This window comes from Pteropus alecto, unplaced genomic scaffold, assembly GCF_000325575.1.
Source record: "Pteropus alecto unplaced genomic scaffold, ASM32557v1 scaffold111, whole genome shotgun sequence".
Classification (NCBI taxonomy): Eukaryota; Metazoa; Chordata; class Mammalia; order Chiroptera; family Pteropodidae; genus Pteropus; species Pteropus alecto.
This window is the reverse complement of record NW_006431915.1, coordinates 6426312-6452389: the sequence shown is the minus strand read 5'-3', so window position 1 is coordinate 6452389 and position 26078 is coordinate 6426312. Positions and strand designations below refer to the sequence as shown.

Below are 26078 nucleotides of genomic sequence, written 5' to 3'. Positions count from 1 at the left end.
AAAGCCCAGTTGAAGCTGGGATTCAAAAGTTAAGTAAGAATTAGCTAGATGAGGAACTGAAAAAAGTATAGTAGGACCAGAAAGTAGAAAAAGAGCGGACAGTGGCATCAGATAAGCTCGTGGAGCAGCTCAGATGCAGAGTACAGTGAGCCATGTAAAGGATTCACTGACTTCATCCTAAGGGATATGCTGTGGAAGGAGAATGACACAGACTCGTGTTTTAAATATATCACCCTAACGGCAGTACAGAGAATATACTGGAGAGGGATAAAAAGGATGCAGAAGACTGGTTAGGACAGTGTTGGGTAATTTAGGAGCTTGAAGATGTGTGTCGATCAGGATCATGGCAGTGGGAATGGAGAAAAGTAGCCATATTTAAGAGGGAATGTCAAAGCAGACAAGAGAAGGTAATGGATTGAATATGAAAAGGAAAATGTAGGGAGGGTACATAGAATAATTTGCTAGTTTTAATCTTGGGAAATGGCAAATACTGGTATGATTTTTACTGAGAAAGGACTACTGAAGAAGAGCAGATTTAACAGGTAGCACCAAAGGCAGGTATTGGCGAGTTGTTTTGGACATTTTCAAAGTGAGGCATCTTTGTGACAGCCAAGTGAGAATGTCAAATGAAGTCTGACTAGGCTAGAAATACAGATATATAAGTAATGAGTTCACATGGTCATTGAAGTCATATGAGTGGCTGGAGTACACTAAGGTCTTTAGAGTATAAATAGCGCTAAGATAGAGAAGGCTAGAGGAGAAGCATCTAACACTGGAGACTGAGAAGGCGTGATTATAGAGAGAGAAGAAAGCAAGGAAAGGGAGCATTTCTAGAAGGAAAGAGCACTCAACAGCATCAAATGCTGCAGAGTGCTGACAGGGTAGGAATGGCAAACGTCCACTGGGGACACAGAAGCAACTGAGGACCTTGGTGAAAACAAATTCAACGGAATGGAGAAAAATGATACCAAAGCAGAGTGAATTGTAGATGAAAATAAGTTTTGCTCTGAAAGGGAAAAGAAAGACAAGAGGGGGATTTGGGGGAAGGGGCGGTTATTATTACTGTTGTTTTAAACACAGAATAGACCGAGAATGTTAAAATAGGGAAGGAGGCTGTAGAATGAACTGGTAGGAGAGGGCATAATTAATTGCACAAAGTCCCTGAGGAGGCCAGGAGAAACGGTACTTTGCTCCTCAAAGTGGGATCCATGCATTGCAGTACTGTCATCACGTGACAAATGCAGAATTCAAACCCCCTCTGACCTACTAAATCAGATTCTGCATTTTAGCATGAACCCAGGCAATCAGTATGAACATTAAAGCCTAAGATGCACTCATCTAGAGTTGAGCTCTGTTCTACTGGGAGGGAAGGAAGAAAGGACAATGCCTATAGTTAATTTAATATGGATGAAAGGAAACTGAAATTTATCTGTAGGCTTCTATTATCTCTGTGAAAGACATGGGCTTATTTGCTGAGACTGGCAGGGAAGTGGTGAAGGGAGAGACAGAAGGTAAGAGGAACACTGAGATTTAAAATAGTCACTGTGGAAAATGAGGCAGTAGGCTGACCACAGAAACACAGAATTCTGAGGTGCTGCTTAGACCCCAATTGAAGAGGGGAAGAGATAAATTTCTACTGGCACAGATCCACTGGGTGGTGTTATTATTATTTTTTTTTTCGTTTTTCCAGAAAGATTTAAAAATCTGGATGCAACTGTGGGGCAGCCAGATAGTTGATTCATCCAGGACTAGGGTTTTGACAGGTGGTGACATAAGCACGAAAGGTCCAGAAGTTCAATCACAGTCAAGGAAGTGACTGAAGCAATGGAGGATGGATTCTATGAATAGAAAAGGAAGTAAAAACAGGATGGCGCAGATGGATTAAGAAAAAATAGAGGAGACAAAGGATAAAAGGCTGATAATGTCAGAGTTTGTGTACAATGGGACTGAGGTAACTAGTTCTTAAAACTGTCATTAACATGTGTTAATACTATATTGAGAAGAAAAATATTGAGAAGTTTTAAAAAGCTAACTATGTTCAGACTGACTTGAATAATCTCAAATATAAAAATGACAAGGTGCCCATGGTGGATGATAAATTATTATATTACACTACCTGTCATAATCCATATGCCCCTCTAAATAGGATTTTTTTCCTCAATTACATATGCCAAGGAGTTATTTAACACTGGAAGTAACTGTAATGAAATTTTGTATTACATGTATCACACGCACTGATTTTAACTTAAAAATACACATCCGTAGTTACCTGTTGTACTTAAATGTCTAATTTCTGGGTAAGTGTTCTGATATAGCCAACTAGCCAGGTGATTACTACTGGAGGCTGATTTTCTTCCAAGAGTTTGAAACATCCTACTTTGTTTCATAAAGGCTTCAGATGACCAGACTTACCAGAGAGTTCAAACTGAAAGACTGCTTGGGTGGCTTTAACAATGTCATCAGTGAGAGAGTCCTTAACAATTCTAAATGTTTCTTCCACGGCTCCAGAACGTTGTTCTGCTGGTGTCTGCGGCTTTTCTCCTTTCAATTCTGGAACAGCACCTGTAAAATATTGATATAAATCGCTTTAAAGCCTAGGCACCATAAGACCATACACCAAATTAATTAGTTAGAATAGATTTGCTATCAATTAGACCTGTTTGACCAAAATGACCTTACATACACTGAGTGGCATCTAAAAGCATACATCAAACCGATGGAGTAACAGCCAAACACATCAATTAAGATTATAAATGTAAATGGCTGATACTCCCCAAGTAAAATGCTGACTCTCAGATTAGGTTAAAAAAAAAACTACTAAACTATACAGTGTTTATAATAAATGGACCTAAACAAACTACTGAAGTTTTAGGGGTAGTAATCAATCATTCTTTTGTCATCCCCTCTGAATTCTAAAACCAAATGAGAAAAGAACACACCAGAGTCAGAAAAATGAAGACCAGAATATCAACTGTGTAATCGGTGGAGTAGAACTCAAGATTGCACTCAGTAGACTACAACTATCTAAGCTTTACTGGGAAAGAGAGTATTTCAATAACAAAAAAACAAAGACACATGGCTAGTAGCCCCTGATACAGCCTCTCCTAACTTCACACTAAATAAATATAAAAATGCAAAAACAAATAAGCAAACACTAAACATCACCTAGACTGAAACACAATCTACTGTCAGAATCTAGGAAGAAATGATCAGTAAAACTTTAAGGTAGATAGAGTCAGCCTAAGACTCTACTCATGTATACGAAGAAGAAAGGTTCTTACATTTTAAACCACTGAAATCAGACTCTGGGCTTAAGACTCGAATCTGTCCCCTTGTTCTACAATGCAATTTTTCAAGAAAGCCCCCATCTTTCAAATCCCATTTCAAAGCTCAGAGCTCCCAAATACCAGAGGAGCAGACAGGAGGGGAGGTCCCAGTGGTGGTTCATCCTGGGAAGTACACGCCACCCAAAAACATGACTGATAAAGATGCGGAGGGGAAGAACCCTGGCAGGAGGGTATGCTGAAGAGAGTAGTTTTTAAGCATAGGAGGTAAAAGAAGGTGCCGTGTCAGCCTTTCACACTGGCACTAGCTACATGCCCAACAGATACCACTATAGAAACTACAGCTTTGAGAAAGGATTTCCACCAGATGGACAGGGAGTGCAACCAAAAGCAGCCTACACATCCTTGTCATGCAACTACACTAGTTCTAGAGATATCTCCTACTATGAGGATAAATTAACAGGGAAAAAAAATAACCTGATGCCTATGAAAAAAACAATGTACCACATGGATAATAGAAGGTTATTCTGAAGAGCAAAAGTCTATCTCTTAAATTAATTTACTATGCAATCCACAAGAATTCCTCCACATGAAAACTATATGAAACAAGGGCAGAAAGTCATATACAACTGGCTGAGATGAAAAGACAATAGAAAAAAATGAAAATGAAATGGGATACATGAGAAACAAAAACTACAAGAGCAAAATTAAACAGAGGCAATATGGAACAGAGATAAAAGTGTTGAAAATCTTATCAGTAATATAAAGTATAAACCTGAAAAGGAATCCCAGAAAGCTGAAGAACAGGACGAAAGATGAAAATAATTAGAGATAGTGATAACTATGGGAAAAAGAAGAAAAGTAGCCAAGTTAAGAATAAGTGTTTCTGTCTATGGCCATGCCACCTTGAACAAGCCCGATCCCGTCTGATCTTGGAAGCTAAGCAGAGTCAGACCTGGTTAGTACTTGGATGGGAGACCACCTAGGAAGACTGGGTGCTGTAGTCGTAAAAAAAAAATAAATAAAAAAATAAGTGTTTCTGAGGAAAATCCAGAACACTAAAACTATACCTAAAGAAAAATAAATAAATAAATAAACTGGAGGTAATAAAAGAAAAAAAACTGGGCCCTCTGTGTTGCAGTTGGGGGTTGGGGGAGATGTCAATGAATGGAAAAAAAAATCAATGAAGAAATGACAGTATTGCTTTTAATATGAGAAATAAGCATTAATTTAAAATTATGTACATAGTTTACAATATATTATTACAGAATTACAAATATATTATATAAGACAAATATACATAGCACAAATACCAGAAAAGGTAAAATTAAATGTAACAGGATTATTAAATAGTGGGTGCAACAGAAAGGTGAGCCTCACCCCCTTTGGAAATGAGGGATACACACTAAGCTCTGAGACACAAACTAAATTCAACATACATGGATTTGGATATGAATGTAAAAAAGTCACCTGAAAGATATAAGTTAGATCCAGGCCAGATATACTGGACTATATGAATATATTAATATATCTAGAAAAAATGTCGAGTAGAATTACAGTGGACTGAACCAGGAAGAATAGGGAAAAGAGAGCTACAGAAGTAAATGCTCTCTCTAGCACTGTATGGTGAAGAGAAGTTTAGCCAAAAGAATCTGAGTACTCTGACCTCAAAAGGATATGGGCATCCCTTATAAGGAGATGGATATATGGTTCACAGTCAATGCACTTGACATTCTGATCCTATAGGCAAAAATCATTCCTATCAAAGCCTGATGCCTATAAACATTTATCTTACATTTTACTTATCTCACCTCTCTTGTTCTGATTCCATGGTCATGAAACAATATGCTGATTATGATTCTGTTCCCTATATAGCTATGCCCAAAGGGAGAGAATAGGCTGATCATAGCAACTACACATTTAGTCCAAGAGATGGCAACTTCTCATTATAAATTAATAAATTAGATTACTGGGGGAGGGGAATATGCTAATTTAAAGGACTTGTATTTGGGAGTTAGGAAAGCAATTTAAGTTTACTGGTTTAACAGTATGAGCTTTGGAATCGGAGATATATGAAATTAAGTCCTGGTTCTGCCATCTGCAGCCATGGGAGCTCAGATGTAAAATGAGGAGAATACCTGTCCTGCAGGAGCATAAATAATTAAATGAGACAATGCATGCAAAGTACTTAACACAGTGTTTGGCACATAGTAGGCACCCAATAAATATTTGTTGAAAAACAAAATATGTATGATCAATAAGTGGCTCTTATTAATCAAATTTGGAATTTAAATGAGCTCAGTTCATGTGTATCCTCCTCCAAAAGATAGATCTAATCTTAAAGTGCTAGACAAAAATCAGGATGTTAGACTTGCCTCTATCAGAGGACTTGACTCTATTAGACTTTGATAAACTAATTAAACCAAACTAATTTCTGCCATTCTGTAAGAGGCCTCTTGAGAAAAAGACTGACAGTCTTGTTTTATACTGATACATCCATGTGGCAACCAAATGAAAGATTTAATTTTTAAAATTAAAAAAATTAAATTTTAAAAGGAGCTACCTCTCGGTGGTAGGATTATGAGTAACTTTTTCCTTTCTATATTTTTCAAATTTTCTACAAAACAAAAGTTGCCTTTTTTATTACTTAAGTAATTTTTTAAAACTATCTCCAAAAATCTGGACAAAGAAAAGACAGAGCTATAAAAGATAAGATTCAGCCAGAAAGAAAGTTTGGCACTAAAATGCACTGCAGTAAGATTCAAGTTTGCTAAATATACAGAAGAAATTTGTTCCTAAATTATCTAGCAGCCATCTAAAGAATACATGATCACTCAGGAGATTCAGTGTCTATAAGAAAAAAATAAGGTTAAGGACCCAGAAGAATAACAGCTATCCTTGCTAATAAAACATGAGAGAAAGCTTCTCATGGGTATTTGTTAAAGAGTATTTCGTCTGACATCGTTCAGTAAACTAGTGGTTTAATGCCAGAACACAAAGACTAACATGTAAACTCTGGACCAGTTCAAGAGAGCTATTGTTTCTGAATTATAAAAACAAAACGAAGTAAAACCAAAATTTCCTTTGAAGTTAATTTCTCTTATAAAGTAGTCACATATCACAAATTCTGTGAATGGTGTTAGATGTACTTTATGTGACACATTTTTCTTCAAAATAAAATAACACATCAACATAAAATACCTAAAGGCAGTGCCACAGAAAAGAAATAAAACCTCAACAAAGGGTTGATATATTTTTTAAACAACTTTTTTTTTAATCCAATGAAAAAACTATATTAGGAGCTTCTTACCGTTAGAAGAAAAAGGCAACTTTCGTTGCTAGAACTAAAACTTCACATTACTTGTCTAGTTTGAATTAAAATATGGTTTAAAAGCAGAATGCAGAAATGTCCAAGTCAATATTATGGGAGAAATACATAAGTAAGTATCTTTATTTTCCTACTTAAAATATGGTCTATATCTTACCATGTGATTCCGTTTTCTTGGTAACTGGATCTGGGTATTCATCTAAGAATATATCTGGTACCAAAGAATGGCCTGAAAAATTGACCGCAAAATAATCAGGTTACTGTAACAAGTTCAATATATTAAGATTTTAACAGTTGTTTAATAAACATTCCATCTATTTTTATTTAAATGATCATTCTGGTGTAATGGAAAGATGCCTATGAGAACTGTCAAACTACCTGTTCTTCAGTAAGCTAAAATACTTTCCCCATAACCCAGTTACCCTCCTATGGCAAATTTCATCTTCAAGATCCAACCAATTAAGCCCATAACTGCTCTCCCAGGAGCCTTTATCCTCTTCTCTACTATCCATGCAACCCTCTGTCCGACATCCCTCCTATGTGCTCAAGAGTCATTTCTTACTGGACCCCTGAGAGAAGCGGGTTCCTCATTAAAGATTTATTTACCACTGCCATCTCTGTCTGCTCCTGCTTCTCAGAAGATTAAAAAAACTGGACAGCAGAAATGCATTGGTCTTCATTATATCCTAATACTTATCATAGTACCTAGTCATATTACGTTTTCAACACTTGGTAGGATTTTTAATTTACATCTAATTTAAAATTTTAAATTTTGTATGGTCTATGGCCATGCCACCCTGAACAAGCCCGATGTCTGATCTTGGAAGCGAAGCAGGTTCGGGCCTGGTTAGGACTTGGATGGGAGACCACCTAGGAAGACCAGGTGCTGTAGGCATAAATAATAATAAATAATAAAAAAAAATTAAAAAATTTTGTGCATAAAGACACTGTATCTTTAAAACCTAGTGTAAATATTATAATAAAAAATTAAAAATTAAAAAATTACAAAATTTTGTGCACAAAGACACTGTGTCTTTAAAACCTAAAGTGTACCAGAACCCAGAAGACCTGGATCTCCTTCAGGTTCTGCTACTTATTAGCTGACTGCTCTTAGGCAAAGGCTTAATCTCTTTGAACCTGTTTTTCTACTATAAATATTAACTACTTAATATTATGATTATAACATATGCCAGGCACTGTGCCAAACACATTATACATATTGTTGCATTTAGTTCTTACAAACATCCTGTGTTGAAGTTATCATTCCCTTAATTTTACCAATAAGATTGAAGCTCAGAGAAAGCAGGTTGACAGCACAGTTAGAAAGCAGCTAGACTGGAGTATGAAGCTGGGTTGTCTTCTCCCAAACTCCATGTTCTTAATCACTAAACCGTTTTCTTCCTTCAAAGGATTGTTTGACGTTAAATAATATATGTAAAAGTGCTTTGTAAAGCTGTTAAGAGATATTTAATTCAATTTAGTTCAAACTGAAGAGACAGACAGGGATGGTACAAATAAAATGTGGTTTCTGTCACCCAGAAGTTCAATATGTTTAATAATATTTAAAATGTTAGCACAAATAAATGTAACTTCATTTACAGCTATACTATCATTTAGTATATACTATATGTTATACATGTAAAATGCATTATCACCATCATCATCTGTGATTTCAGAAAGGAAGAATAATTTTGAACAAGGGGGACTTCTGAGAACTTCTCAAATCATACACTCTGTACACGGGAGAGACCCTGCTCACTCACCTTCACCATCTATCATTAAGACCCTCTAAGAGGCTGTACCTAAGAGACAAATATGGAAAGAGTCCATAATCTTAAAGTTTTTGTGAAAAATACACTGCTGTTACCATATTCTTGAATAAAATCTTTACTCAGTGCCTTTAAGACAAACTTTTAAAACTAATTTTCATTTTTGGTTTCACGATTTGGAAATAGTTAACAGATAATGTGACCTTCTGTATTTGTATGTCACTTAGAAAGCCCTCAACTCGCTTCTATTTCTCCTTTCTCTTTTAAGGTGTGTCGGTATGGGTTTTTCCCTTCATTGGGAGGATAGCTCTCAAAAGAACATATTAATTTTATAATCACACAAGCATACACAAAACAGATGTGTGTTTATTGTAGAAAACGTGGAAAAACAAATCATTACTTTAAAAAACTATATGCACTACCTGGTTTAATTGCATAGACATCAAAATTTTTTATTCCTTCTTCTTTTAAGATATTTTCATCAACAATAAAGTTGCCAGTAAAACTTTTTGGCTTTTTGAAAATGGAATACGCAGCATCTGCTATGATATCAACTTTTCTACAATGGTTTTCGATATCAGATCCTCCCATCATTTCAACAGCAGCAGTGTGTATAGCTATTGAGAAAACAAACATATACATTCATAACTATAAATCGAATAATGGGATTATATAAGTAACAAGCAAGATAGCTAATCTCTTTATTTCTCAGTTGATGAGAACAAGATCCAGAGAGCATAAGGCATTTGCCAAATGTCCTATTGACATAAGTGGTAGAAAACACATGTTCCTTGCTATACGCAAAACTGCCTTATATAGAACTCCTTCATGAGACCCAAAGCACCATGTACTATTCAAGCTCTCTCTAGGAACTTCTGAGTATTTATTCTCTCTCCAGTACTCTCTACTCTGCCCCATTCCATCCTCCGACCCAGAGAGGAACAGAGTCCTTCACAAGCGTCTTCGTTCTCTTAGAGAATCGACGCCTTGCTCATTTCTTCCAAGTCCTGCCTAACTGCCACCCCACCATCTGCTCCACTCAGGAGAGTATGCTGGTGGTTGGAAAGGGAGGACAGCAAGAGCATGACTCCCAACAGCCACCTTCTCAGAAACCCTCTCTCCCCTCAAAGAAGTGGAAAATATTCCAATTGTCATGTGTATGTTTCAAGGAATGTAAGAACATGAAGATACTTTCAAAAAAAATCTAAAGTTATTTATTCAATAAATTCCTGAGTGACCCCCAAGTGCAGGGTACTGTCCCAGAAGCAGAAAGGAATATTGATCCCTACAGCATTTCCTTGGTAAGGAGCTACACTAACCTGCATGTTTAAGTTCTAATACTAGTGTAATAAAGGTTGTTAAATTTTTAAAAAGTGAAATGAAAAAGTAGTTCTCATTGTGTATTCTCCTTATCATTAAATATACTTTTCTGGGATAGGAGTGCCATTTAGATTTAAGATGAACAAAGTTAAGGTTTTCACAGATTATCTATTAAATATGTGGAAAAACATATAATGAAAAGATTGTCTTTTCTTTCTCCTCCGTTAAGCTATTTGACATATAAGTGGAGAATAAGAACCTACATGGAGGACGAGCTTTCCCTTTGTATCATTTTTGTTGGGTCTTCCTCATTTTAATACAGCATATTCCCAAGCCCTCAGCTTCTGTCATACAGTAACTCTAAAGCTACATACAAAGTCCAGCAATATGCAGGTTCTTCTGTCACCTAACGGGGGTCTAGGCATGCTGAGAACTCAGAATTCATGTGAAAGTACAGATAGGTCAGCTTTTTATAGTAGAAAAAGACAAAACTAGTAAAGATACAAGACAGTAAAGAAGCTGGGATGTATAAGGAGAAAACAAGAGTATGAGAATCTGCAGAATTTAGTAAGGTACCAGAGAAAAGAATGGAGAAAAGGTTAGGGAAGCACAGTTGGCTTCCTGTTGGCTTTAATGAAACTCTTCAAATGTTCCAGTGTTCAGTGTTTCTAGTATAGCAATCAGTGGAAGAGTAAGTCTTACATCCAAGTCAAAGCTCAAAGATGACTGAAAAGGGCCTTATATGTACTGCAGAAAGTTTAACTTGTTTCCCAACAGAAAGAGGTACCTTTGATAGTTTACTCACTCCTACCCTACCCTCCTCATCCAAGATGTATCTCAAGACTGTCAAGGACAATCAATGAGGATCCAAAATATGGATTTTTTAAAAGGCACATACCTGTTTTAGGCCATAATGCATTGACGGCAATTTCACCTTTAAATTCTTCTGCCATTCCAAGCACACACATAGACATACCATACTTAGCAATGGTATAAGCTGAAAGAATAATAATTTAATTAAGAAACAAATTAATTTGTGAATATAAAAAACCAATTTCTTCCTATTATTTCCTCCTTGATACATTTTTTCATAATTCTTTAATAATATACTATATACAAAATATAATTTTTAAACTGTACTGTTTTTAAAAGTTTTCATGAAGTAACTGAACTAGTTTCACATATATCATGGATAAACTAGTTTTATATATTGCTATCCTAATATTTGGGGTTTTTTTTCAATATTAGTTTCAGGTATACAACACAGTGATTTGACATAACTTGCGAAATGATCGCCCCAGTGAGTCAAATGCCCATCTGGCACCATGCAGAATTGTTATAATATTATTGACTATATTCCCTATGCTGTACTTTACATCCCCATGACTGTTTTTATAACTGCCAATCTGTCTTCTTAACATTTGATTAAGAGACAGTAACACACTTTCATTTTTCTTAATATTATAGAGATAACTTACATTATGATTTCTTAATCGGTTTTTCTTTTGAAGAATGAAAGGGATCATTTAAAGGGAAACTGCACTAGTAAAGCATCAACAAAATGTTAAAATGCTTTTTAACCTAGTCAATTAAAACAGAACTTCTTTTAAACTTTGTTCTGTAGGTTCCTATTTCACCTGCCTTTTCAAATTTAAGTGAATTATGTAGAAATAAGGGCTAAGTTTCTGATACTATTTTTTAAAGGTGGTACCTATAAATAAACTTTGTTATTTAGTATACTCCCCTTAAGTTATTAGTTGACTGTAAAAAGTCAAGTATTTCGAGGATAGTTTTTTTCTTTTTTCAAAGATACTTTTTAACCAACTTTATTGAAGAATAAGGTACACACAATAAAACATACTCACTGAGACTTAAAGGAGCTTTCTGGGTTGATGGAAATCCATTTTCTGATTTGGATGTTGGTTATACAGTGTATTCATTTGTCAAAACTCACCAAACCAAACCATTAAGATCTGCATTTTATTGAATGTAAATTATACTTCAATTTTTAAAATTAGATTAAAGATTAAGATACTTTCCAAAATGCTATTGATTCTGCATAGAAAGCTTAATGTTGAATGGATATAAATTGTGATTAAATCATAGATACAATGATTTAGTACAAAACAAGTTAACCAAACAAAGTACTCCCTACCACCTACCACAGTGCTGTTTGAACCACAGTGGATTTAGGTTCAGTGGTGGACTGAGATTGAGGATATGAGCAACTTTACTCTTTTTCAAATAAGGAATGCATGCTTTAGATCTGAAAGCAAAAGAAAACACAAGTCAATAGTTTTCTAACAACATCCCCACTTTTTGTTATATTTTAAGCTACTTTTACAAAGCAGCTGAACTTGTTCAATAACCTGTAGGGTAATTTTTTGTTTTTATTCTTCTAGAATGAACATAGGAAAAGCAACTTATTTTCACCCTTGAAGCTTTGCTTAGTGGCCTGACATGACCTGCTTGATGACAATAAGCAAATCCTTGGCACGTTAGCCTTAAATCCAACTGAGATTATTCTCAACTACATCCTTCCAAATTTTTCCTCCCCAACACACACACACACACACACACACACACACACACACACACACACACACACAAACTTTTCAGTGACAATTAATATACTTGTCAGCTAGCAAAGCCAGCAAAGCCAGCACTACGGTAAAGAACATGGGTATTCAAGTCAGACCTGGGTTCAAATTCTCCTTCTGTTCCTTCATTGTGTTCTCTTGGTAAAAATATATAGCATTCTAATTCTCAGTTTTCCTATTTGTAAATGCTGGTAATACCTGCTACTATCTAGGATTAACCAAGGGATTAAATGAGATGATATATATGAGATCCTTAAAACAGTGCATATATTAAACATGCAATAAACAACTGCTATTATTAGTACTATAGATGCTGATTCGTTTCACCTTAGTAGGTATGGTATTCCTACTATGCTGGGATTGTAATTTAATAACATAACTTCCAATACATTTGTCATGGGGTTGTGCCACTACATCATTAGTTAATCTTCAAACTTCTGACTTTCTGGTATTCTCTCCCTAACATATCACCTGACAAAAGCTGGCTGAACTTGTCAAGGCAGAAAATCCAGGGCCTGCTAAGCCTACCACCACCAAGAAACCAATTAGCACCTGAAAAATCCAAGATGGCACTTGAGACCCCTTCCTAAGCGACACTTTGAATAACTTTTCTCTATGAGCATACTAAAAAATCACACCCAAATGATGGAGATTTAACATAAAATGAGACACGTAATGCATGGCTAGGTATGTCCCAAGCATGTTTAGGAACTGTGCATGCTCCCTTGGAAATCCAAGAACTCTACCCTTCTTCGGGAATCCCCTACCCCTGAACTCACCTACTTCCCTATCAGACCCTTTAATACTTTACTAATTCCCCAGAACTGGGGAGAAGGAATCATCAGGCATTTGATTATCCTTCTCCATTCCTTGACTAAGGCATGAAGTTTCTGACGTGCTTTGCAGAATACTGTCTCATCCTATTGATGTGAGCAACACTGGGCAGAACCACCATGATTTGGGGTCTATGGCCCGCAAGGGTCAGTGACATAATCCCAAATTTAATTTGCACCAATACGTAATGTAATATGCCTTTGAGAGCAATATTTAGTTTTATTTTTTTAAGTACTGTTCATAAAAGTAGGTAATTTATTGTACAAAAACACTCAGGTCCAATATTTAAAATTTTTAATTATTAGGCTACAACATTATTAAAGCTCAGCTTAATAATTTTATAGTTTTATTTCACATTCAATAACTTCTAGGGCTTTGAACTTATCCATCCTTTCAAATGTACAACATTACCAAATGTACAACATTCTTGTAACCATCTGCAATGTCTTTTCAAGTTTATAAACCAAATACAGTCAATATTGGTAAAGGATTTCTGTACATGTTATTCTTTTCCAAAGGTGCTTCACTTTTATGGAGGTGAGGTGGGGAGGGGCAAACAATATTACTGCTGATAGCCATTAAAACAGTGAAGCTACATCTTAAAGCTTCAACAGGAAACAACCCAAATCTATTTCGGGCTATAAGACCATATTTCACATTCAAAGGAAAAAACTTATTTCATTCACATTAGAAACATGAACTTCTCATTTGATCTATAAGACAAAACCTTTCCACCTGTACTTTGCTGGCCTGGCCTCCATTACCAACCCTAAATCAGGTGCATTTTTCTACAGCAACATGCCCTACCTTATATATTATACTGAAAACTCTTAGCACCACGCTTAGATGCTAACACTTTCAGTTAATAAAATAGTTAAGTTTATTAAAAACTTACTGTATGCTAGCCATTGCACTTATTACTTTTACATGAATTAATTCACTTAATCAGAGTTGCAAGCTCAAAGGTCCATAGGGAATTTGAGCCAGTAAATAAAGTGAGCTGGGTACAGGAAAAATCAACTGTTCAGAAATACAATCAAACTTTGTTACTGAATTTCTATATACATTTAACATGATACAAACGTATATAATACTAGAGATTACATATTTAATTAAAACAAAAATAAAATTTAAAGGTCTGCTTTCCACCTCACCTCTGCCTTCTAACCCTGTTTCCCTAAACCACTAAAACACAAGTAATAGGCCACAGGCACTGGGCACCAGGGATTAGGAAACAACTCCAGATCCTCAAAATGAAACCTCTAAATAGGTTAGTTCTTTGGGCCTTGCCCCCTCTCTCTCCCTGAGAATGCTTTTCAGGCTTCCTTGAAAAAACAATCTATACTTACCTTCCATGAATAATAAGTGTCACTAAGTAAAAAACAAAAATTAAAATGGAAATGTTGCATTGTGAATTTCTCTTTTGTAACTTAGACCTTTTATAGGCCAAAAATCTGACACCTTTTCTTTGGTCCAAAGTCAATGTCAAGTCATTTGGCATTACAATTTAACCGAGAGCAATATTTAGTTTATTTTTAAAACAGCTGTTCATAAATGTAGGAACTTTCGACAGTGAATAGAATCTTTGCTTTAAAAGTTTTTACTGCCCTACAGCTTATATATTCCATTTGTAGTTCTTCAACTACACAAATAATACTTATTGAGAAAGGTAAATGAACAAAGTTAGTTCTTTTTCTTATGGTTTGGAATCAGCGTTTTTGTTTTGTTTTAAATGGAACCTTCAAATCCACAACTGAAGGAATGTAAGTTTAGGCCATCGTTTCATTTTTGGAAAATGACTTCAGTATAGGAAAGGGGCCAGATTGTTCTTGCCAAATGGGTTTTTTAAAGACATAATTTTACAATGAATGAGCAATGAGAATCATACAGTTGTGTCGTAATGTCAACTAAAAAAGCCCAGTCTGATCCAGTCTTTGGGAACTGAGCTGGAAAATTTCTCTTGGGTGGCAAAAGAGCTGATTTCTTTCAAATTAAAAAACAAAAACTCGTGTATGGCCATGTCACCCTGAACAAGCCCGATCCCGTCTGATCTTGGAAGCTAAGCAGGGTCGGGCCTGGTTAGTACTTGGATGGGATACTACTTAGGAAGACCAGGTGATGTAGGAGTAAAAAATAAGGGATTGTAAACTGACAAGGTCCTTGCAATCTGTGAGGTCAACAAAGGGTTGCCTCACCTAAAAAAACAAACAAAAAACAAACAAAAATAAACCTCTTTTCATAAACTATTTAAATGTCTAACCGATGTATTAGATACATAAAACTAATTTAAAAAATCTCTTCAACTATACACTACGGCCACACAATCTTGTCATATAACAGATGATCAGATTTGTATTTAGTAAGAGTAAATCACTGAAATGTCTGTTTCAAACCATGGTGTTGTTTTTAGTTTTATAATTCATAACACAGTCTGTTTTTAACTTTTTAGCAATATGCTTTTGGTATCTACTGAACAATATAATGAACAAACTTAATTTCTGTGCCTCTGTGAAACACTTCTACATTAGTTTAGTTTTTAATAAGTATAAAGTTAACACTGACCATCAGAGTAGCACTGCCTATCGTTAAAATTACTAATTTTGTAAATCTACATGAAATATCCTAAGATATTTCTCAGTACTTAACAAGTCATTTCCTAATGTTCATGTCATGGATATCCACTCTAAAAAAATGTTTAATAATATAAAAATTCTCCTGATACTAAATAAATATAACTAGGTGGGTAAAGTATTTCCATCTGTGGTTTCATCGTCTACAATAGAAACTGCCACAGATGATTTAACTTTTTCACACAGCGTGTCGTTCTAAGCCTTAATTTAATATGCTGAGCAATAATATTCCTGGTTACTTTTATATTTTTAAATACTTGTTTAAATGAGTGTTTAAATTCAATCAAAATTCTTTCACAAAGTTACCAGCTGTAAAAGATTATGATGCCCAGATAATTTCTTCATGTAACACTTAACTGCATCATATAGCAGCATTGCTTATTTTATTTGAAAATAAACACAAATCTTATCGAAATGTTAGTCCTTTTTCTAGTCCATTAAGTTTTTCAACATAATCTTTTCTATATGTTTTTCGTAGTTCTTGCTATGGTTGTATTCACTATGGTTTTGATTCAATAGAGATATATCCTACATATTGAATTTATAGAAATATTCTCCAACTGCAAAGAAGTTAATTCTCGCTCATTTTATTTGAACATATGGCCCTCTTGGCATATGTCTCATTTTCCCACTTCAGATGGAAGAATGGGTATGAGAAATATTTTATTTTCTTCCTTAATATAAGAAAAACAATAGTGCGGGCACAATAACAAATGGCAACTTTTTAGCCTGTCCTCAGCATCTGAAGACAATGGAGCTCATGGCCCATCCAACGAGGGAGTTGATACTCTCTCTGCTACCAAATGTAGCAGCTGTTGCCATGTGGGAACGCTGTCTCTATGTGGCCAGATTTTCCAATGTTTCAAGAAAAGCCAGAAATAAGGATTTTGTGTAAATTTCCTCATTTTTTTTTTTAATGTAGGCAACTAATAAAATTTTGAATGTATCTAACTATAAAAACAAAAATTTTAACACTTCAGGAACAAGTTTTGCAGAGCCAATAAAACATGTCTAGGGCAAAGGTCAGGACTAATGACAAATTTTACATTTAACCCTCATGCTCAATCCTATGACTCCATCATTCCCATTTCACAAATGAGGAAACAGAATCTATAAAGAGGTTCAGTTCCTTGTGCAAGGTCATGAGTTAGCAAGTCATGAAGAGAGGGGTACAAGATTTGAATCCTACCCAAAGGAGTCTGATGCCAAAGCCCAAGATCCCAACCACCTATTCTATGAATACATATAAGGCAGATCCATATAAGGAAGACAAGGTCTATGCTGATCTATCCTCATGTCCACTTGAAAAATGGAAGAATCTGAGTGGAAATAAACAGATAAACGGACAAATAAACAAAGGAGTAGGCTGCCTAACCAATCCAGAACAGATTAGGACTACATTTGCTTTCATTCTATATTCTCTATTTCCCAATATTACTCAAGATAGTATTAGCCTTTTGTCAGTTACATTAAAATGTGACTCATAATGAGCTTCCTGTTATTTATATAACTAAAACCCAAATATTTTTCAAAAGAAGGAAGGACTTGCTAGCTTTGATAATCAAAAGACTTGGTAAACATATATGTATTTCTTCAAGCAAATGTTTGAAAATGCATGAGCTATTCTTTAGTATTTATTAGATTCACAGAGAAAAAGAACTCTGAATAAAACTATTTAAAATACTATCTGGTGACTTGGAGCACTTTCAAACATGTATAAGGATTGACTAGATTTTAAACTGTATTGCAATTCTGGTTCAAATCTGTTTACAACTAGTCCTTTGAGAAAAAATTGCAAAGTTCTCCCCCACAACTCTTTAACTTACGTAAGGTAGGTGCCTCTGGTGTTGACATTCATCATCAAATCCACCCTCTTCGTAGGTGTTTCCAATGTGTTGGTCAAGCTAATAGCACTGGCATTATTCACCAAAATATCAATTCCTGTTTTCAAATAATCAACTTCCTATTAATGTAATTTAAACTTTATAACAAAAGGAAATAAACACATTTAGTCTGTACAGCTGAGCCCTAAGTTGGTTCACAAATACTTCCTTTAGAAGTATTAAACTGACCAATATACCAATGAAAGACTTACTAGCTGTGTCAAAACACAAATGATGTTCACTGGCACAATGGAGAGAGCCAATCACCAGAGCACCATGTGAAACTACCAGGAAGCTTAGTCCTTAGTGGTTTGTAGCTTCCATTCTTATCTGCTCTCTTATCTCCTGTCTTTCCTTCTTATCTCCAAGAACCTTAGCCGAACTTCCTTAAAGTTTCTACTCTTCTCTAGCATCTTTCCAAGCCCTCCCTCCTTCCAAGCACGTTAGTTTTCCTCCCCTTTAAGGCCCTTACTGAAATGAAAGAGCTCCTTCCTGGTCTTGGGAACTAGGAAAAGAGAAAAGACCCAGGATTTCAATTCCAGGCAAATCATCAAAACAGATCAAATCTGTTTTGGTTAACTCATACATTAAAAAAAAAAAAAAAAAAGAAATGAATCTAGAATAACAATTATTTCTGCATGTTCTATCCAGTCCCCCCATAAGTAACATACAGTTACATTAATTGAGGAGAGGCAAGAGAATGTGATCTGGGAACTAGTTTTGGTTACATGTCTGTTACTGTCAAGGTCCTAACTTTATATTGAATGGTAGATTTGTTATATTTTTCAAAATAATTTTTATAAATTAAAAAAAGTCATCTTAATGTAGCTACATCAAAATGTAGCTTAAAAGATGGTTTTAAGCTACATTTCTATATGAGCAAATATTCGTTTCTGCTTATATACCAAAGACTCAGAAAATTTTTTAAAAAATTAAATTAAAATTATAGTTACACCAATCAATAATTATTTCAGAATTATGGTACTACCTCCAAATTTCTCAACTGCTTTCTCCACTGCATTACTGATTTGCTGTTCATCTCTCACATCGACAATACATGGCAAGGCCTTTCCTCCAGCTGCTTCAACTGCAAAGGGTAAACAAAAAAAAGCATTAAAGCATTCAAATAGTAAACCTTTCATTCTGATACGAGAGTCAAAAGAAATAAGTACGCTATATTCATAAAATCAAAATAAATAACTAAGTCATAGCTATTCGTGATTCCACCCTACAGTAGGACAGATTGACTAACCCACATCCAGCTTCAGACTAGCTAGGCCAACTCTATTAAAAAAAACAGAAAGAGGAAGGTAATATAAAAAATTATATTGAAAAGTAAAAAAAGGAAGGTAATTTTAATAAACATTATGGAAAATTTCAAAAAATATATAAAAATATAAAGAACAGTATAATAAACTACCATGAAGCTTCAATGATTGTTAATGTTTTGCCTGTTTATCTACCTCCAATCCCATTTTGTTTTTTGGTGTATTTTTTTTTTTTAATTTTATTAGTTTCAAGTATACAGCACATTGGTTAGACATTTATATAGTCTATAAAACGATCCTCTTAATTGCTCTTTCTCTCATCTGGCTCTCCACCTAGCCATTATATAAAAGCTAACTGCATTCCCTATGCGTGCTTGATGTTGTATTTTAAAACAAGTCCCAGGCATCTCTTTACCTATCAATACTTCATATGTATTTCCCTAAAATAACCACAATGCTATTAACATAACTAACAAAACCAACAAAACCACAATGCTATTAACATAACTAACAAAACCAAGTGTAAGTGATTTTTTAAGCCCTTTCTAGCATAATGCCTTGAATACAAGCACTCAATAATTATTTGTGAACTAAAAATGTTAAAATAATAACTTGTGAAAAGTGCAAAGAATAAGTAACATGGAAAGCTTTTCAAAGTGTTCACATCATCTATCTCTCAAATTCTCTCCTACTTCTACTCCCCCATTCTCTGCTCAGATCCTCATGAGACATAATATATGATTTTTAATGGGAGTCGCGTACCTCTCAAAAGTGCTGGTGACGAAAAACGTTTCCTAATCACTGTTTTAAGGTGACAAAATACTTTCTTAAGTAGATAAAATTATTTTAGGGTAGCTTTGAAATAGCTACAATTAAACTCTCCAACAAATTCTCTATGTATTGAAACTACGGTAAGAACATTTCATGAAATGGTATTGTCACACTCACTCACTCTCTTCAGCAGCAGTATAGATTGTGCCTGGAAGTCTGGGGTGTGCCTGAGTGGTCTTTGCAGCAATGACAATATTTGCTCCATCCTTTGCTGCTTTCAATGCAATAGCTTTGCCAATGCCACGGCTTGCACCTGTGATAAAAACTGTACATCCTGCTAGCTTCCTACAACAGAACAAATGAGACCTTATTAGAAACCTCGATATTTTATTTACTTACGAGTATCAGGAACATATGCATATTTTCACAACATACAGGTTTACTCTTCTGTGAAAACTTTTTCTAAACCCTCCTCCCTCCCCAAATGATACCTAATAACTCTACTGTACTCCCGCTGCACAATGATTTATAAATTATTACAACAGTTGGTCGGTCTTGCTGTGATCTGGCCAACAAAATCTGCTCAAATGAAAAATCTTAAAAAGAAATGAGGAATAAACTATATAAATGTGTATTTCCCCTCCCCCACAGGAAAAGTGTTAATGAAGCTTATTTTTGAGTGGTGGGATTATGAATAAATTTTATATTTTTTATATTCTTCTGGATTTTTCAAATTTCCTTCAGTGAATACATACCACTTAAAAGAAATTACCTAAAAGCAAGCAATTATTCAATGGATGATCATCGCTGTTCATAATAGCCAAAATGGAAGCAACATAAATGCCCATCAACTGATGAATGGATAAATAAAATGTGGTACGTTCATACAATGAAATATATACAGCAATGAAAATGAATTACTGATCCATTCTATAACATAGATGAGCTTTGAAAACATAATGCTAAGTGAAAAAAGCCAATCACAAAAAATCACATATGATTCCATTTATGTGAAATATCTAGAATAGGCAAATATATATAGACACAAAGATTAGTGGTTGGCTTGGGCTGGGAGGGCAGGGGTGTTGACGCTTGACAGCTGAGAGGCGTGGGATTTATTTTGGGGATGATGAAACAATTTAAAAATTGGTTATGGTGATGGTTGCACAACTCTGTGAATCTACTAAAAGCCAATGAACTGTACACTTTAAATAGGTGAATTATGTGGTGTGTGAAATACATCTCAATAAAGCTGTTAAACAAACCTAGAAGGCTGGCAAATAGCTCAGATCAACAGATTCTCTGATCAGAATGTACTGAAGGAAGTTCTCTGTGCCCATCCACCCTTTACAAATCCATCTACCTTAACTTTAAACTTTGTACTTAGTTATTAGATGAGAAGAAAACATCTAAAATAAAGTCAGATAACGGAGGGAAACCTATGTTCTTGCTTTCTAAAGCAAATTAACAAACATGTCTAAGAAGGAAGAATAGAGGACAGCAAAAGTGACAATGACATAGAGAAGAAGGGAGGGGACAGTAACCAGAGACAGGAGTTACAGATACGCAGGCTTGTTAACAAAAGAGCATAAAGCTTTTTGCCAAGATCTAGAGGAATACACCAAAAGAGATCAGCGGTGAACGTGGGAGAAGGGTTTTAAAAAAATAAGGATTAACCAGTTTGGTAAGAAGGAAGGGGAGCAGAGAAGTAAGGAAGAAACGGAGAGGTAGCAACCATTTTTAGTGACAATAGTAAACATACAAAAAGCATATAAAGTGTATAAAGAACAAAATAAAATGAATTCTAATAAAAATAGAATATTACCAATACCCCGGAAGCCCCATCTCTTTCTCTCTATCCTTTCTTCCTCCTCCAACCTACAAATTTCATCTACAATTTTGCATCTTTAACTTTTTCACAATGCCATTATTACAACGAAGAAAATAATTCAAAATCATTTGGTACCTACATATATTCAAAGTTTCATAAATATCTCATGTCCCAACTATTGCTTTAAAAAGCCCTCTTTGCCTTCAGTCTAGCTTGATTGATTCCTAGGATAAAGGACATCATCCTCCTTAATCAGAGTCTCAGGCATTGCAGAAAGAAAGGCAAAGGCAGTGTCTGTACTACTAAGTGCCTGGTCTATACTACTAAGGAACTCCTCCAACTCTAAAGCATTAGAACCAGAGTATATAAGGTGAGAAAGAAAGGTCCCAAATTCCTCAGTACTATGGTAGATGGCTAAAACTTGCTAATGTTAACCTTCACTACAATCTACCCAAATTCTCTGGTACCTCAAAATAAAGGTGACAAAATTTTTTAATATTAAAAAAAAAAAGTCACTGAAAAAAAAAAAAAAAACTATGCAAGCTATTTGGAATAACAAACATCCAGAAATAACCAGGAAAATTCTGAAAAAGAATCCAAACGAGGCAAGAACTAGCCTTCTCAGACATTAAAATATTTTATAAAGCCAGAACAATCAAAATAGTTTGCTACTGGTACATGAAAGGACAAACCAAAGTAACAGAATAAAAAAAATTAAGAAACAGACCCCTGTGCACATGAGAATTCAGTATAAAATAAAGGTGAAATTTCCAACAAAAAGGGAAAGGTAACTAGTCAGTGATGCTGGGACAACCAGACAGCCAGGCACCTGAACCAAAATGAAGTGGGCTTCCTAACTTACTTCCTATGCCAAAATAGTATGCAAAATAGTATTTTATCTCAGGTGGACGAAATATCTGAGTGCAAAAAGAAAAAAAAAAACATTAAAATACTAGATCTCACCAATTTAAAAAAAATCTTGAGTTAAGATGGCCTTATAGGTGTGCACAAAAATATAAAAGCCTTAAAAGATTGATAACTTTGACTCAATAAATGCACACATCTGCATGATAGTCTAACTGAAGTCCAAACACAGTGGAAAAAAAACTGAGAAAAATATCTGTGACACATATGATATAGAATAACTTTTTTAAAATAGAGCTTTCAGAGACCAAAAACCTAATTTTGTAAAGCCAGGCAAAAAGTACACAGATGGCTTTAAACCAGGATTTCTCAATCTCTGCAAAATGTCTATTGAGATATGTATTTCTTTGTTGTGGGAGCTATCTTGTGTGTTATAGAGTGTTTATCAGCATCCGTGGACTCCATCTGTTAAATACCAGTAACATCCCCTCAACTATGGCAATCAAAAATGTTCCCATATATTACCAAATAGCCTATGGGAGTCAAAAGTACTCTTCGATGAAGACTATTTATTTAAACATATAAAACAATCCTCATCCTCACTTGTGATTCAAATTTTTACTATAATGAGTTTCCATTTGTTCTCTATATCTTTATTATCAAATATTTTCCTGTGTCCCAGCATGTTGGATTAGGAAATCTCATTCATCCTTTTGGCTGTGCAACCTTTTTGGAGAGCTATTAATACTAGCTATCAAAATTTAAATTGCATGTAGGCTTTGATCCAGCAACTTTACTTACAGGAATTTGTCATATAGATACATTCAAATAGGTGAATACAAGGATAATCATTGCAACAAAGATGGAGTAACAAAAAACTAGAAATGGATCTAGTCCCAATGATAGGGAGCTGGTTAAATCGAATACTATGTAACCATTAAGTGGAAGATATACATGTACTGACAATGTGTGCTCCAAAACTTATTACGTAAAAAGAGCAAAGCCCTGAAGTTTATTATTAAATGTGTGTGTGTGTGTGTGTGTTTAAGTGGTACACGAAATGTGTTTATAAAAGTATAGAATATCTTCGGGTATTTGACCAGAGAATAACCGAAAGACTGGAAGTTAAAGATAAGGAAACTCACTTTATACACTCTTTTGAGCTGTTTTAAGTCCTTTGGTCATGTTTCAAGCAAATTACACAATGGACACTCAGTTCAAGACTTTAATATAAACAAAGTAGAATGGTGGTTGCCAGGTGCTGGGAAAAGCAGAAAAGAGGAAAAGAGTTGTTTTATGTATATAGTTTGTTCTGCAAGTTGAAAAAGTTCTAAAGATTTGTTGCACAACAGTGCGAGTATACTTAACACTACTGAACTACACACTTAAAAATGGTTAAGATGGAAGTTTTACATTATGTGTATTTTACAATTAAAAATCTTTTTAAAGTGAAAAAAAAATCCTCACAAAAAAGATACCCATACTGTTAGTTTAATTTGCTACTAATTTGAAAAATCACTTTTTAAACACTCTATTATTTTTATTATTCCAGAACTGAGCGTTCTGAATTAGAGGGCACTCATTACCATTCCAGTAACCTTTCACCTAAAACTTGTACACCAGCAAGACAGGCTAAACTCAAAATGAGGCCCGCCCTAGGGACGACGGGATAACCCACTCCAGATCCTTTACCTGTGGAAGAGGTTTTTCTATGGCAGCCACGGCAAAGCACACTACTTTGGGTTACTTTTCACGCGTTACCGCAGATTCAAGGAACACCGCCTCCAGCGCGGCGGGCCAGCGTTCCACAGCGCACTTCGCAGCTTCATCAACCCTCCCACCTCCGAGGCCGAGCCCTCGGGCCCCCCACACCGGCCCCACCTAGCCGGGCACTCCGCGCGGACCCGTCTTTCTCCGCGGCCCCGCTATCCCCTTACCCGGTGTTGGGTAACATGACTTTCGTAGGTCAGAATCCGTGGCAACAACGACAGTGAGCGGTGAGAAACAGCAGTCTTTCCTTTCGCGTTGAGTTCCACTCTAGACCCCGCCCCAAACCCCGCCCCCAATTCCCCGCCCAGAGGCTTGCCGGGAAGGGGCGCTCGCAGGCGGAGGTTGCTGAGTGCGCCTGCGTACGCAGTGGGCCTCCCTAGCGCTGGGCGCTAGTTTCCCCTTGGTAGGCCCCTTCGGCAGGCCCCTGGAAACCAGCTCTCTGCGCAAGCGCGGTGAGAGGCAAGTCCGCCCCGCCCTTCTCGCAAGCTCTACGGTGACAATCGGTCGCCAGCGGGCGTCTAGTTTTCTGGGCGGGTCGGCAGCAACGTATGCGTTTCCCCGGTCAAAAAAGGTTCCTCGGGTCAACGCTGCCTTCTTTTACCAGCGGGGTAGCCGTTTGCAAATTAGGAACGTTGAGGTTTCTCAGCAGACTCTGGCCTGGGAACACTTTTGTTCTGGTCTGCTCTTCTGTCCCTCCACGTCCCAACCTGGAAGCCTGTTCGGCAGCACGCGCTTCCTTGGGGACGCCCCTTGCGAACGCCTCTTTTTGCATATACTCACTTTCTGCCTGCAGCCGGCCAGCGTCACATTTCGACTCTCCTCCGGAGTCAGCTCGACCTCACGGGTCTGTAGCTAGCACTGGTGAGGGGCAGCTTCTAGATCAGAGCTCTTTGTAATTGTTGCGCCAAAGAATTCATAATTAATTGGTTTTTCGACCCTTAGCGGATATCTCCCAGTCTCAGTGCTGGAGTAAGGAATTCTGGGATCCAGTATTGCTTTTGGTAATATACCTTAGACATAGCTGCCCTAGTGAACTGAAGACTGGCATATTTTTAAGGAGACGTGAAGAAATTGTAAAGGGGTAAAACAGGATGAGAAGGAGGTTCTTTATGAGGACTTTTTAAAGAAACTAGCTTGTAGATGGGGTATGTACTCTCCCTTTTATTACGAGCCCTAATAGCTCTATTTACTACTTTATATCACTTGTCAGTCTCCTATAAGCATTTGAATTTGTGATTCATGATATAGTGCTTAGAGACCCCCAGAGGAATTTTCTTATTCAACAGATATTAACTCCTACTATGTGTCAGTCACTGAAGACACAGCAAGACAAGAAGGACAAGGTCTCTATGTGAGGGAAATGAGGAATAGCCCAATGTATTTTTAAGCTGCTGTAAACAGGTGTTTCAGAAAGTGTGTTGATGGGGATGGTTAGATGAAAAAACCTACTCTCCACTCAAAGTGAAAATGCAACCTATGGGATGGGAGAAAATATTTGCAAATCATGTATCTGATAAAGCCTACTATCCAGAATATAAAGAGAACTCTTAACTCAGCAACTTTTGTTAAGATGAACAGTGTGAGTGAAAAATTAGCAAAGGATCTGAGTAGACATTTCTCCAAAGACGATATACAAATAGCTAGCAAGCACACTTGAAGATGCTCAACAGCATTAATTATTAGGGAAATGCAAGTCAAAACCAAAATGAGATTCCATTTTACATCCATTAGGAAGGTTATAATAGAAAAGATAGAAAATAAGTTTTGGCCAGGCTGTGGAGAAACTAGAAGTCATAAATTGCGGGTGTAAATGGCAGAGCCACTCTGGCAAACAGTTTTGCAGTTCCTCAAAAAGCTGAACGTCGGTACTAAGCTACTGGATAGCCACATGCAATTATAGTTTTATATACTCAAGATAAATGAAAG

At 36.0% G+C, this 26078-nt stretch overlaps 1 protein-coding gene and 2 pseudogenes across 3 annotated transcripts in view; 2 read left to right on the top strand and 1 right to left on the bottom strand.

Moving 5' to 3' along the window:
• HSDL2 (hydroxysteroid dehydrogenase like 2) overlaps window positions 1–24465 on the bottom strand; it is a 35442-nt gene extending 10977 nt beyond the window's left edge. The window contains exons 1-9 of one of the 3 annotated variants that reach the window (XM_015599546.2): window positions 24320–24465; window positions 19865–20032; window positions 18637–18735; window positions 17592–17706; window positions 11864–11967; window positions 10600–10698; window positions 8804–8998; window positions 6770–6841; window positions 2413–2562 (exon numbers count right to left, since the gene is read on the bottom strand). In XM_015599546.2, the coding sequence (XP_015455032.1) occupies window positions 2413–2562; window positions 6770–6841; window positions 8804–8998; window positions 10600–10698; window positions 11864–11967; window positions 17592–17706; window positions 18637–18735; window positions 19865–19952 (922 nt within the window). In that variant the 5' untranslated portion in view covers window positions 19953–20032; window positions 24320–24465. The remainder of the gene's footprint in view (window positions 1–2412; window positions 2563–6769; window positions 6842–8803; window positions 8999–10599; window positions 10699–11863; window positions 11968–17591; window positions 17707–18636; window positions 18736–19864; window positions 20033–24319) is intronic. The other 2 variants (XM_006906109.3, XM_006906111.3) reach the window with 2 other exon arrangements.
• On the top strand, window positions 4173–4291 carry LOC112473162 (annotated as a pseudogene).
• LOC112473174 lies at window positions 15144–15262 on the top strand (annotated as a pseudogene).
• Window positions 24466–26078: the final 1613 nt, after the last annotated feature.